The following is a 14,167-nucleotide window of genomic DNA, read 5'->3' on the forward strand; positions in this document are numbered from 1 at the left end:
AACTAGCCATGAAGACGTAATATAATCACTATGATATACATTATAAGTAGTAGAAATAAAAGGTCTTTATAAGAACACTACCAACATTTAGAACCAATATAATCTATCTATTCTATTCAACCCACGACACAAGAACAAAGAGTATATCAAACCAATATCTTAGTTTGTGGAGCTCTCGGCTTATTGCTTATCTACCTAAATGTAATTAGACTTCGCTAGCTATCCAGATCGGAAACTGATACACGATATCTCGATGCTCAGACATTCGGACAACTTCAATGAAACATAATAATAATATAACGTATTAGTCTTTCTTATGAATGAAACATATAAATGGTCGCGTTAGTCCTATTTGAATTATAAATTTCTCATTTTTATTTTTTTCCGTTTAACCTACTGTGGGTGAAATTAGACATTATAATTACGCTTCCATCTTTGGCTATACCATTTTTGATAACGGCTCTGTTTAAATACTTTCACTGGTCGTCGGCCAATTCTTGCAAATTTTAGGTATCAAAACAATTCAATCAAGACATTTTGAAGTTACCTTTATGTTCACTTTCCAAGACACATAAAGTAACCTGATCCTCTTACTTGAACTAAAATTAAACTGATTTTAGTTCATAAAATTTCCAATGTTTTAACTGTCTATATTTTAGAGTTTAATGATTAAGAGCAATATTCACAGACACCGTCAAATCATTACTTTTAGTTAAACCCGACTCCCAATTTACTTTGAAATATAATGATGCACACATCAAAGTTCTAAATTTTGAAGTTACGACGTTACACACGTATAATATTTCCAAGACAAATCAATCTAATTTTGGTACTATTGTCTCGCTTCTACAGTAAATTATATTGTAGTTTATTTCGACCGGAGTGTAGAGCATGATGTTCCATACAAAAACTTATAATAATTTAAATTTGGTGTTTAACTGCCTCTTTGCTCTCAAGCAACACATTATACAAAGATTTATTCTGAGCTTAAGCACACTTTTTAGAGTTTTTATGCTACGATATTGTAAATAACTATTATTTACTTATGGATTAGGAAGATAATATTTTGTGACATCATTACGACAGCGTTTCTTTACCAAAAAATCATTCTTGAATTTCCATAAAGCGTAGGTGATTTGGCTTTTAGCGAAAAACAACCTACATTTTATGATGTTTTATTTTCTCTTCAACACACTCAAATGCGATGACTAATCAAGAAAAATCGAGAACATTTTCCAATTATGAGAAGTTGGTACTTTGAAACAAAGTTGACGCAATGTGCGGGAATGTTTACAAAATAAGACTTTGAAGCAATTGAAGCTACCTACTGAATACTGGAGGTCAAGGGGTTACAGGAAAAAATACCGTGTTTTGATTACACACAACACATAAGTGAAATGAAGGAAGTATATTACTGATGGTAAAAATACTTTTTTTCCTCATTTACCGTCTTATAAAGTCGCATCTTATTTCATTATACCAGCCAAGAAAAGAAAGTTTTTGTGAGACTTAATCGAAATTTACCAATCGAACACACATAACGAAGACTATTTTTTTCCTTACACTACATTTATGGAAATAGGTGAATACGAAATAACTAGGAACATGACGTTTTATTTAACCGCATAACCTAAAACCTTTTACTCTATTCATAAAACCTATACAAGTATGAATATTCAAAATCCAATTTTACCCATGTCATACATGTATTTAAAAAACCCTCACACGTCTTTAAATGTAAACTTTTTACGCTTCTTTCGCTTTGTTCAAATCAAATCGTTCAGTAAATCGAACAACTATCTGAACTGCAGCCGCACTACAGATTGTTTAATCTTGCTGATCGTTTCTCGCTAAGTGCAACTCGCTATAAAAGATACTGGTGCATTTATACCGTTCACTGACAGTCGCAATTGTACTTACAAATTGCGAAGAACAAAGAAACAAATAAGTACTAAATGGTCTTTGACCAAACGACGAACATGGTCTCCTCTCTTTATAATTGTTTCGAATGAAGGACCCATTTTGATAACCTAGCCCAGTTTTTGCTAAAGACTAACGGTACCTAAGGCAAACATTGCGCCAAGCAAACTGGCAAGACCTTACCTTACATTTTATGATTTTCTAATAGAATGAACTCTTAAATTATTTTTATGGCAAAATTATTTTTTTATTTAAACTGTGAGCGGCTCAACTACTGTTAACGTTGTTCGAGCCGTCTGGAACCCATTCCTAACTATAAAGCAATAACAAATAAGAAACATAATACTTTTCAAACATCTTAGGCGTTAAAATTTCACATAATTAAAACGAAAGTGACGGAACTTTCCAGATTTTCATGCCAAGTTCAAGTTCGATTGTTGTTCCTTCAAACTTTTACAATCATTTAAATTATAATGTTTCACCAACTTTATAATTTCTGTTTGTTACGAAATATGAAGTAATTCGCAACACGAGTTCCCTTTGGATATTGTAGCACGTGGCATTAATTTCGTAACAAGTCTGAAGAATGTTTTTTTAATTAACTTTGATTGCTGAAGTCCAAAGAATTGGGCCGAGGAAAACACCGGATGCCGTTTTCCTAATTTGTTTTTTTGTGATTGCCACATACTTACAGATCTTAAGAGTGGAGAAATTTGACACGAATCACGTTGAAATATGTTGAAATTGACTGAAAACAAAATTGCTTCAAATCTTTTGTGGTTATTACAATGAAGCAATTTTGATGATTATTTTGGCATTCGCTACATTTATCCAAAAATTCCTTGTTCTGCTAACATAAAGAACAAACGGTTTTTGATTAAAATAAGTTGAAAAAGTTTCTTACATAATTAAGGCTGACAAAAATAAGCACTGACCACAAACATGAAATTGAAAGCAAGTTAACTATTTTAATGACTGGATTAAGAGGTGTAAAGTATATTAGAAACCAAAGATAGCACTAATACTATACTAATTTTCTTTGAACTTTGTTTTACTATTTCTCCTATCTAATACAAATTCAATACCATTTGAAAACCATAGTTATGATTTTTGTACTTAAAGTACGCAAATAAACTAGAATATATGAAATCTATTCTAATATTATAAGATGAAGAGTTTGTTGGAACGCGCCAATCTCAGAGACTACTGGTCCGATTTGGAAAATTATTTCAGTATTAGATAGTCCATTAATCGAGGAAGGCTATAGCTTATATACCACCATGCTGCGACCAATAGGAGCAGAGTACCTATAATAAACGTTACAAAAAATTATGACCCATTATCTCTTATGTGACGCAAGCGAAGTTGCGCGAGTCAGCTAGTCAAAAGATAAAACGCCTTCTCAAAAGCACATAACAAGCCGTGAAATAAAAAGATGGCTTCAAAAGCCACCTAATTGGTAACAAACGTAACTGGTGAGAGCAAAGCCCAGTGATGCTATGATCCATTGTTCCCACTCCCTTTGTTTGTTCATTCAATGAACGAATGAACGAATGAACGAATTTGCCGGTGCGTGGGCGTCTTTGTTTTAATAACTCTCTTTTTATGCAGATATTTTTAGTACTGATAGGAATTGACTTTGGTTTTTTGAATGAACACTGAATTTTAAATGTCATTTTCAAGTGCATTTCACAAGCGGTACCTACAATACAAAAAGGAATGAAAGTATCTTCTTAATTTAGGTGAAGACGGGGGCAAAAATTAGCTAAGTTACCTGCCCCTCTTTGTTTTTATTTCCGTATAATCTGCTCATTCAATTCACACTGTAGTTTGTAAACATTTTTATGCTACCTTTACTTAATAAAAGTCACATTAAAAGCCATTTTACGGCTTATAAATAAGTATCAGATAACCTATCTGAAGGATAAAATTACAGTAAATATAGGACAGCAACGGTTAACCACCTGATTATCTAACGGACTCAGTCATTAGTGGTGAAATCAGACCCTATTGTAAGACCTACTTACTAACTATTACAATTTTATGTCAAGTCAATCATACTACTTTCGCAAATCTACTAACTAACAATATATTCACAAAAAAAAACATACAAACTGAACCACATGCTATTTATACTTACGCACATAAAAAACTAACCTCGCGCGGCGTGACGTCATCGGCAAGACGCCGCGGCCGCAACTCAAGGTTACTTTCAGCGTTCTATATAACTGGCCCTGTGGCGCAACGGATAACGCGTCTGACTACGGATCAGAAGATTCCAGGTTCGAATCCTGGCAGGGTCGCGGGGTAAACTTTTTGCAGTATACTTTCTTTTTTTTTTTCACATATTTTTTGGGTCAATTGCTACATTAACTTTCTGTTGAAAGGAATAAAATTATATTCTGTATTGAGTATTTTACTTTTTGGTTAGAACGAGAAGTTAACTTTGATTAATTTCGCTTAGTAATTATCCCAATCTCCCCTTTTTCCTCTTCGATTTAAAAAGCATTATTATCTAATTATAAAACGATATCCCCTGTGAGATCTTAAGCACTTTCAGACTAATCAAATTAATATTAATTATCGGCCTTCTCACGTATTTTTATTATGATTTTAACGACGTACGTTAGTGTTTAATAATTTTTATGTATTAATTTGCCACTTACTTTTACATTTTCTTACTGTTTTATAAATACATTTTTGCGCGCAGCTTTTTAAGTTAACCTAAAAAGTAAAAGACTTTATACGTCTTTAAGATTAACCTTCAAATAAGCGAATCATTAAACACACCCTCAAATCGCTAATTACCACTAAAAAACTACAACTAAAAAAGCTTTTACCAGCAATGACTAAACAAAACAAAAAAAATAACCACATTAGCCGTTTCCGTTGAGCCATTGAACACAGTAACCGTATTTAGTTGGAATCGTCCGGGTGACCTTTGCAAAATGGCCTGGTCATTATGCACAGTGGTCCGATGAGTCGCTGCCCACGCTAAATACAGACTATTTTAGCCTATTCATCTTAAGAGGTTTGTTTTGTTTCGTGATACAACGCCATCTAGCGGCGAGTAGTGGTGACTAATTTATATTAATACAATAATAATTATGTTTATTTTTAAAGATATTTTGTCTTACTCGTATACAATATGTTCAGAGTACAGTAGCGCAATTCTCTACAATTGGTACTGTCGCGTATCGAAAGTTTGACATTCAAAATTTACTGCCAAAATAGTTCTTACGGAGCCCTGTAAGGGCGCTTAACAGATTTTCGTGTGACATTTCTTAATGATAGCCGGTTCTCGGTAGCAGTAGAGAGCTACAGCTCATTTGTTTAGCATTACAATTAAACAACAAGGCATCCGAAATCTCTATAAAGCATTTGCTTATTCAAATAGAAATCTAGTACACAATCAACGTTTATTTTGACCACAACCAACTCTTATCTAGTTTAATAAAGCATACTTAGGTATAACAAGTATATACATTTATTGTATATTGCAATATCTATTATTTAGTTAAACATTTAGCGTAACATTCTATCTCTACCACGACTAACATACAAATAAGTAGATACCGTTAATGCGTTTGTGGTTAACCAATATTATCTCCACATTTAATTTATCGGTTGCCATTATTAAATACTGAATTATAATATTAAATAACATTAAGAGAAAATAAGAACACACTGTGTGACTGTATGTACGTTTAAAATGTAATTTAAAGAGATACGCCTGTATGTAATCCACGTTACTGAAAAATATTTAGCTTAAAAAATACCTCATCTAAATAAGAGCAATAATATGCAGATAAAATTAAATATTCGAATGAACAATTAACATTAGTACACTATAACAAAAAATATAAAATAAAATTTCAAAATATGTAATTTTAACATTTTTCTAGACATTCCTAAGCTAGCAAATTACATAAAGCTTTATTAAAAATTACTTCATCACAGTGTCTTTAGAAGAAATAATTAAATAATTTCTTAATTAAATCCCAAATCGTTTGTAATTAAGTTATTTGTTTCTGAAAACTTTCAGCCAGAACACTGCGGCTTCTGAAACTATTTTGCGAAGTATTTCAGTGACCTTTCTGTGATATAAGCCTGGTTTTAGGTCTCTCGTACTTGATAGAAAGTCGTCTTTCTCGTTGTAACATTTGAGAGTAAAATGTTTAACTGGCATCGGACATTTCACCTACATTATACGACAAAGATTATCCTACTTTTATCGAGAGACGTTGGTATTTTTTTTCTTAATAATGTTTTCTTTGGCTAATTTGGACGGTAGACCGATATGACTAACAAAAGATTAGGAGTTAGAATGCAGAACCGAAGACTAAACTTGATCTCCGAATCAAAATATATTAAACCCACATACTTTTAAACTTCTGAAAATAACTGATTTTTTTTTCAGTTTAACGACCCACTCTTTATTATTTAAAATGCGGACTAAAAGACACAAATTACATTAAACATTGATTTCATTTATGACTAAAAAATACAGGAACAAGATCTGAACGGTCTTTATACACAACTAATATTTTATATCGACGAGAGCTGAATCGATATACATAATCCTCTAATGATACTTTATCATTAAACTGTTATGTTGTCACCAGATGTTCGGCATGCTGAACGTGCCACACACATCGGGCAAAATCCTGCGGTACCCAGGCCCGTCGCGACCACGAGGCCAGCCTGCTCCGTACATGGTGCCGCCTCAGCGAGACCGGTAAGATTCTACTATGACAGGGGGTCCATTATGAGGTGTTTAGGGGGGATGGGTCGAGTCTAATCTCATCTAATCTTACGTTGCACAGAGGGGGTAAGATTGAAATAATAAAATTATTATTTTGGTCGATTTAACCAGAGCATTTTAAGCAGAGATTTAATAATACAACTTTGTACGTTGCTTAACTTCCTTTGCTTAATCCATATCCATACACTTAAAAACTGTTTTTTAATCTTATTTGAAAGAGAATAAACATGGATTAACTAGTCCGAGTTAATACCACGTATTAAGAAGGCGGAATAAATTTTTCTTAGCACTACCTTTAAACCCAACCCAATTTGAACCCTCTTTAATGGTAACACGATGAGAACGTAATTGTGTATGAAGGAGCGGTATAATCTTACATACATAATGTAAAAGGTTTATCTTTGCTTTAATTACTTATTCAAACTGATTTGAAGACAATTTCAAACTAAAACACATTTGGAAAACGATCTCTGTTATACCCTTAATATAAAACTATTATTCTAAATAATTCATATTTTACCTACTAAATAATTTGAATAAACCAACATTAAATTACACGAAAACATTTTGATCAGTTGCTATTTACTGTGAAATATTATAAATAGAACGTTATTGAAATTATTAATAGTTCAGTTATTTGACTTGTTTATTTGTTTATTTATACACTGATAATTTTAGATCGACGTAAATCGGCCATTTATTAATAACATTCATGATATCAATCAATTATTATAATTTAATGGATACAAATAATATTATTTTCTAGTTATTATGAGCTTGTTCTGCGAAATTTTCTCTGATAGTCAATAACAGGTAAATCTGAATTGATTTATTCTTTGCAATTTATATACGTACAATGTATATAGGTGGCTTACCCCCGGTTTCTTAGGTACATTTAGGGGCAGTTTGTTTGTTCAATAGCGTTGAAACTCATACAAAAAAACGCTATTGAATAGATAAACTACCGCTAAATGTACTCAGAAACCGGGGGTTAATGTCTTAGGTATTCTCTACCTACCTTTTGTTGGTGCATTTGCTTAAATATATGGTTGGATTATGATCTTAGCTTAGAAAAGAGATGTCAGCTTTAAGTATATTGTAAGCCGTTTTTTGTGAAAGAATAAAAAAAAAATCATTTTTTTCATTTTCAAGATGAAACTATTTTGCAAATTTCCCGGCTGTTTCAATTACAAATAGACTACTTACTTCGAAAACAAATGCTAATACGCCCTTTCCGCTATTACCTACCTACTTGAAACCTATAATGAATTGAATAATACCATATTTATTTGTTAAGTGGTATAAGAGACAAAAATAAAAAATGTTTACACAAAATTAATCAATCTGAATAAGACTAATCAATACCTATTTATAAATAAGTTAGTTCTTTGATCGTATTCAATCATTCATTCATAATTATACCTTTTCAAAGGTCTATAAATACTCATATTTTCACCAAAACTTAATAGGTTTCTCTAAAAATATCGTTCACTTAATTAGAACAAGAAAAGAAACAAAATTACACAAAATTCTCGTCTAAAATTAATTCTTTCTTATAATGAAATATGTAGGTAAGGTCCCAAATTAATTAGATCGTAGCAAAAAGTCTATAATCTCTTGAGAGTGCGTCTAGTAAGCTCATTAAGAAAAATCTTTTAACAAATTATGGGACTACGCATCAGTCTTTTTACATATAGGTATTTTTATAAAAAAGTCGTCAATGGATCCAATTACGCAGGGTCCTTTCTCAGAAAAGATGAATGGACGGGACAAAATTTCGGTAGCCGTGAAATTTTATATCAATTTTAAAATATATTTTGTAAATGGAGCCCAGGTATTATCGTTGTCCTAGTTGTGGAGGTCACGTGTCGTTCTGTGAAAAAGCCAATATCGTTATACCCCATTTATTTGGTTCTGATAACATTTGAATGATTTTAAACTAGATATTCGTTATTTTTTAGCGAGAGAGATGCTTTTTGAATGATTAAAGATAACTTTGTGTGTGAACAGTTTAATAAACGTAGATAATATCAAATCCTAAAAGCATGTAAGAAATTGTGTCACGCGTAATATCAAAGCGTCAACTTAAGGACAGTTACAAATGGTTCAATATTTAACCCAAGCCCTTTATTCCTAGGTTCGAAGCCCTGAAGAAGCTGATCCGGCAGGAGCACGTCCGTGAGCTGCAGAGGAAGTACGAAGCTGAACAGAAACAAGAGCTGAAGGACCTCACTTCCGGACGAAAGTGAGTTTATGTGACAACTACCTTCATTTACCATTCATCAACTATGTTAATGGGTTGGTATGGAGGAAGATACAAAAGTCGCTTAACAACTTCGCATTTTCAATAACTCTTAATAACGAAATCCGAATAAATACCTGAACAAAAATATATATAATAAATTGGAACTAAACATTTCAATGAATGTCAAATATTTTTTAAATTGAATAATATGCATTATTCAGATTAAAGAGTTCCAAAAGCTTGAATATTTTCAGCGACTTTTGGAGGTGACTGTATATCATAACTGCATTCTTACGTAATTGTTCTCCATTGGACCGTTTATCGAGCCTTTATATATAAATAGCGTAAAGTATTTTCAAACGGGTTTCGACTACAATCAAGATTAGACAAGCAATGTTTTATTAAACAACAACACAAAATATCAACGAATATTATAAAGCCTATGCCGCTTCTACAGTAAATAAGTTTCACACCTGTCCCAGGAATAGCCTTCACATCAAGAAACAAATAGAAATAAATCGTTTTCGGTGTTCATCCTTTTAAATAGAACCTTCTACATCAGCAAAACGCCCTGAAAATAATCCCCTCGCGTCCTAACAGATTCAAACGCCCACATTCGTTTTACATAATGTATCTAACTGCCTAACGGACGCAAAAAATATCTCTTTTTAAACGCAGAGGCGTTACGGGGAATCCCCGGAACATTATTGCGACATTTTTTTCTGCCGAAATTAAAAACGTGGCAAAGGAAACGTAATCTGCCTCTTTGGCTTTCAGTTTTAGGGTGATAGCGTATTGGATACGTTGGCGATTTTGTTGTGGCATAATTCATAAAATTAGGATTGTTGAAATGTGTACCAATTATACGATTCTCGTTGCTAAAACCTTTATTGTTGTTATTGCCAAAAAAATTAAGACATTACATTAGCGGTTATGCCAGTACGAAATCGGCCAGTTTAAGAAATATAAATTATTATTTTATATTATTTTATAAATTCTGCAGAAGCGAATTGTATCAAAGTTAATCAGCGCGATAAACACACTAGAAAACCTAAGCTCAAATAATTGGTCTAATTCCAAAATCTACAACGATACTTTCCTATTATTCCTCTAAACTGTAATTCTAATACTTAAAAGCAAAAAAAACAGCTGAACCAAATTCTCAAAAGGCGATAATACGATAATAGGTCAAATATACTTTAGCCTTTACACTTCCTTCTTGTCGTAGATTATTAAATCTGTTCAGATGTCTGATATCTTTCTAAGAATCGTTTCCACGCCGATATCTTTGTTTTTTCTCTTAATTTACTCGTTCATTGACTCGGAAATACGTATATTTATTAAACAAAAATATTTCGCTTTCATTTCTTTGACGATATAATTGAAATTAAAACTCGTTTTGAATGCTCCAGTTGTTTTAATTGTGTAATTAGTTTAAACGGCGGCCTAATTTCTTTGTGGCTGTATTTTTGTTTTACTTTTTATAATGGCTTTTCTTTTCTACCAAAACTACCCAAATTACATATAGATCTTTACCATGGTTAGAGGACTTCCGACCTACTGAACCTACCAACTACTGGTCATGAAGATTGGAACTCGATATTACCAAGTTAATTGCTTGATCGTTTAACTCCGTGCTTCGGAGGTAACGTAAAATGTCGGTCCCGGTTGTCACTTGAGATAACAGTCGTTAAACCATGTCAAAGGCGGGCGGTTTGAACAACTTTGACACTAGGTTGAAAACTAACCATATAATAAGGAGAAGATGATTGTTAAACCAGTGCGTTAACTTCAATTCTTCAAAAGAAATGTAAAAAGACAATCATATTTCTCTTCTTCATCGATATAAGTAGCGGTATTGATAAGAATATGTTATCTTGATACAGTGACGACTACGTGTACGGCACCTACGGCGAGCAAGAACCTCGGGGACTGCAACCGTTGCAGATGGAGTACCCGGCTGATGAGCCTACCTCAAGGCACAACAAGTTAGTATATAAAGCCCTTATATATAAAGATTTATGCTAAGTTTGTAGAAAATACCTGAGTAATGGCACAAAATAAGAACGATTGGCGTAAAAAGAGACTTTTGCGCCAGTCGTTCTACACTAAAAACCATGTTTATAAGTAGGTTTCTTCAAATTTCTGCAAGTGTGAGAATTATCATAGTAGTATATCTCTAAAGTGTCTTCAAATATTGTGTCCAGTTATCCTTATATTCAGTGTAAAACCAAATATTGTGTGAAATGGAAGACTAGGATTAAAAATCTTGTACAATATCAAGAGTATATAGACTGTAAGTATGAACTGTTTTTTTTCCTCCAGCAGGAAGCCAGCGGCCGGCAGCCGCCAGATCTCGCAGTTCTCACGCTACTCGGACGCGATGCTGCCCCCCGTGCGCCGCGCCCTCTACCACCCCTACCTGGAGTACGCCGCCCCCGACTTCGTCCCCTACTACTGAACCCCGGCCCCGGGCACCACGGACCCCAGGACGAACCCACGTCTCATTCCCAGGGACAACACTGTCTCTATGTACAAACACTCTATGGGCTTTAATTCAAAATATCAGTATTAAAATGTCATATCGAAAGCATATCTTTCGCGTTCGCTTCGACGACACTCGTCTCTAAATGCGAGCTTTCTCAGCATACCTTTCAATATTTTTATATTTATAAAACCGATTTTCGATGTAGATATGCGATCTCTGAATTTTAATATACCCCTTTTGAATATTCGCATTGTATTTTTCGATAGGTTTAAGGTTAAGATCTCTTCTCGTTCGAGTTCGAACATTATGATAAATCGACAATAACATATTATACGAATCGAGCAATTATACCTTATTGCCGTCAATTCCCAATAATGTATGGACAATAAAAATTATAAAAAAAAATTATCAGACAATAATCTGTATGGATGTTTACAATTTGATGTTTAGTAGAATTATAAGCGTGACAAGGAAATTATCCTTTATAAATTAGGAATTTAATATTGAAGTAAATTACAAGTCGGTGTGTAGCCGGCTGGAACTTAATCGCTTTTCGCTTCGATTCGACTCGTTCTCGAGAGTTTTGTGCGCAATATTTTAAAGAAAAAAATGTAACAAATATTCTACGTATTTATTCTTAATCCTGATAAAGTTTTTATTAACAATTTGAGGTACTGTCCGAGCCCGACGACCTCAAAAGAATCGAAGCGAAAAAGTATTTTCCCGAAGTACTTTTCGCTCTTCAAAAGAATAGTTTAGCGGCCAACACTTGCTCATACTCTGTAGATATTTAAACGATATATATGCAATTGTTACGTCAGTATTATATTGTACCTAGTTTTAATTTATACCTATTATACTTATACCCACAATTTTACTTGTTTAGCGTTTATTTATACATTTTAATACAATCAGGTATTATTTAAGCAGCTGACTGCCAATGCAAAAATTTTCCTGTTTGAATATTTTGTAGCTGAATTTTGACAAATATGACAAATAAATATATACCTTTTAGCGTACAATTATATGAAATCTATATCGATGTATTCAGTTTATTCAAATGAAATAGTTGATAATTGTTGTGATTAGTGGCTAAGTATATCGTTACCATGTATTATAATTCAAAAGCCTTCAAGACGGCTAGGTGGGCTTCGGCTGCGGCTCGCACACACACACATGACACACACGTACACACACGCACGTACGAGTGACGTATACGTATACGTGTACGTACGAACATTACGAACACGCAACCGAACCCCGACAGAAATGCTTTAACTACAATTAAATGTTTCATGTTTATTGTAATACATAGTTAATTGTAAATTAGAATGCGCCGTGAGGCTTATTTAATATTTGTGTACTAATGGAACCTAATGTAGAAACGACAGCCTAGGGATGGGAAACACTAGAGTGGCAACACCGAGGATTGTCGACACATTAACATCTCATTTATTGTAAACAAATAACTGGATTTGTTCGTCACAGCACGTGACGCGAAGCATACAAACATACAACGTACATACCGACACTAACACTGTATATTACTCGGCGACGCACTGAAAGAGAAGGCTGTAATTCTAAGAAAGTTGTTACCTATTTGTGTACTATATATATTATTATATCTAATCAACTATCGACATATAAGACGACGATAAGTCGACATAAACTCACAGACTATAAAATTTGGCTTTAAAAATTATATTACATGTCATGTATTGTGGCTATAAGCAAGTCAATAAATTCATTAATCTTCTATTAATTAACGTGAGTTGTCGTACGACGCTCTCATCCTACTCGTTACTATATAGCAACATATCTATACATATTTTTATTTATATATAATTTTCTAACAATATTCTGTAGAATTTTACAAATTATTTTATTGTCTTTTAAAGTCATTAGTTAGGTAGTTAGTCGATAATACATTGAGTAGTGTTTATTGTATGCGTATTACAAATAACATAGGTGTTTGACAATATATGACAATTGTAGTACTTCGCCATTACATATCTTGCGATGTCTGTCGCAGTATAATTACTACATATTATGAACTGTAGCCATATCAATTATAAATAATTGAGATAAACTGTCGAATGCATACAAAATCTTCCATATATAATCTGTGAAACTGTGTTACCACTTTAATTAATGAAATCTATTCTCTATGTAAAATATTTTAAGTGCTGTCCACATTATGCATTCGATGGTTTGAGAGACAATGTTTATCGTAATCACTTGACGCAGCGCGGTCACGTCTTGGTCTCGTCTCGGTCACGTCACGGTCACGTCTCGACAATAATATTGTGGTTGGACAATAAATAAATACGCGTTGCATGGACTATAATTATTGATAATAAAATAGGACCGCGTCTGTCCGTTAATTAGGTATACAATTTAAACTATCCATTGATAAATTAATGTTTTAAAATGTATATTAATTGGTGGTTTTTTTGAGAAATAAAGATAGTTACATACTCCTGAGCATAATTGTCAAATTATTTTTCAAACCCTTATCCATATTCCCACTCATATAATATTATGTAACACTAAGAACACGCCTATAAAGGAACTAAGTACCTACGTCTATATGGACCAACCAGACACATCAGAAATCAGAGTATTTTTTAGAGCTAAGACACATCAACTACTGCGACATCTAAATGCGAAAACTGTCACTAGTCTGCATCTGCTTTGAGAAACGACAGTCCTATACGAACTCCACAGACTCGAGGTTATTTCCTTGTTT

At 33.2% G+C, this 14,167-nt stretch overlaps 1 protein-coding gene and 1 non-coding gene across 2 annotated transcripts in view; both read left to right on the forward strand.

The window, feature by feature from the left end:
• LOC142983962 (uncharacterized) overlaps window positions 1-13,903 on the forward strand; it is a 106,390-nt gene extending 92,487 nt beyond the window's left edge. Inside the window, exons 5-8 of the mRNA XM_076131187.1 lie at window positions 6,546-6,658; window positions 8,823-8,930; window positions 10,817-10,918; window positions 11,256-13,903. Coding sequence (XP_075987302.1) covers window positions 6,546-6,658; window positions 8,823-8,930; window positions 10,817-10,918; window positions 11,256-11,391 — 459 coding nt within the window. The 3' untranslated portion in view covers window positions 11,392-13,903. The remainder of the gene's footprint in view (window positions 1-6,545; window positions 6,659-8,822; window positions 8,931-10,816; window positions 10,919-11,255) is intronic.
• On the forward strand, window positions 4,151-4,223 carry TRNAR-ACG (transfer RNA arginine (anticodon ACG)). The gene has a single exon. It is a non-coding gene; the product is annotated as a tRNA-Arg (tRNA).
• Window positions 13,904-14,167: the final 264 nt, after the last annotated feature.

Source organism: Anticarsia gemmatalis, chromosome 25 (assembly GCF_050436995.1).
Source record: "Anticarsia gemmatalis isolate Benzon Research Colony breed Stoneville strain chromosome 25, ilAntGemm2 primary, whole genome shotgun sequence".
NCBI classification, from domain to species: Eukaryota; Metazoa; Arthropoda; class Insecta; order Lepidoptera; family Erebidae; genus Anticarsia; species Anticarsia gemmatalis.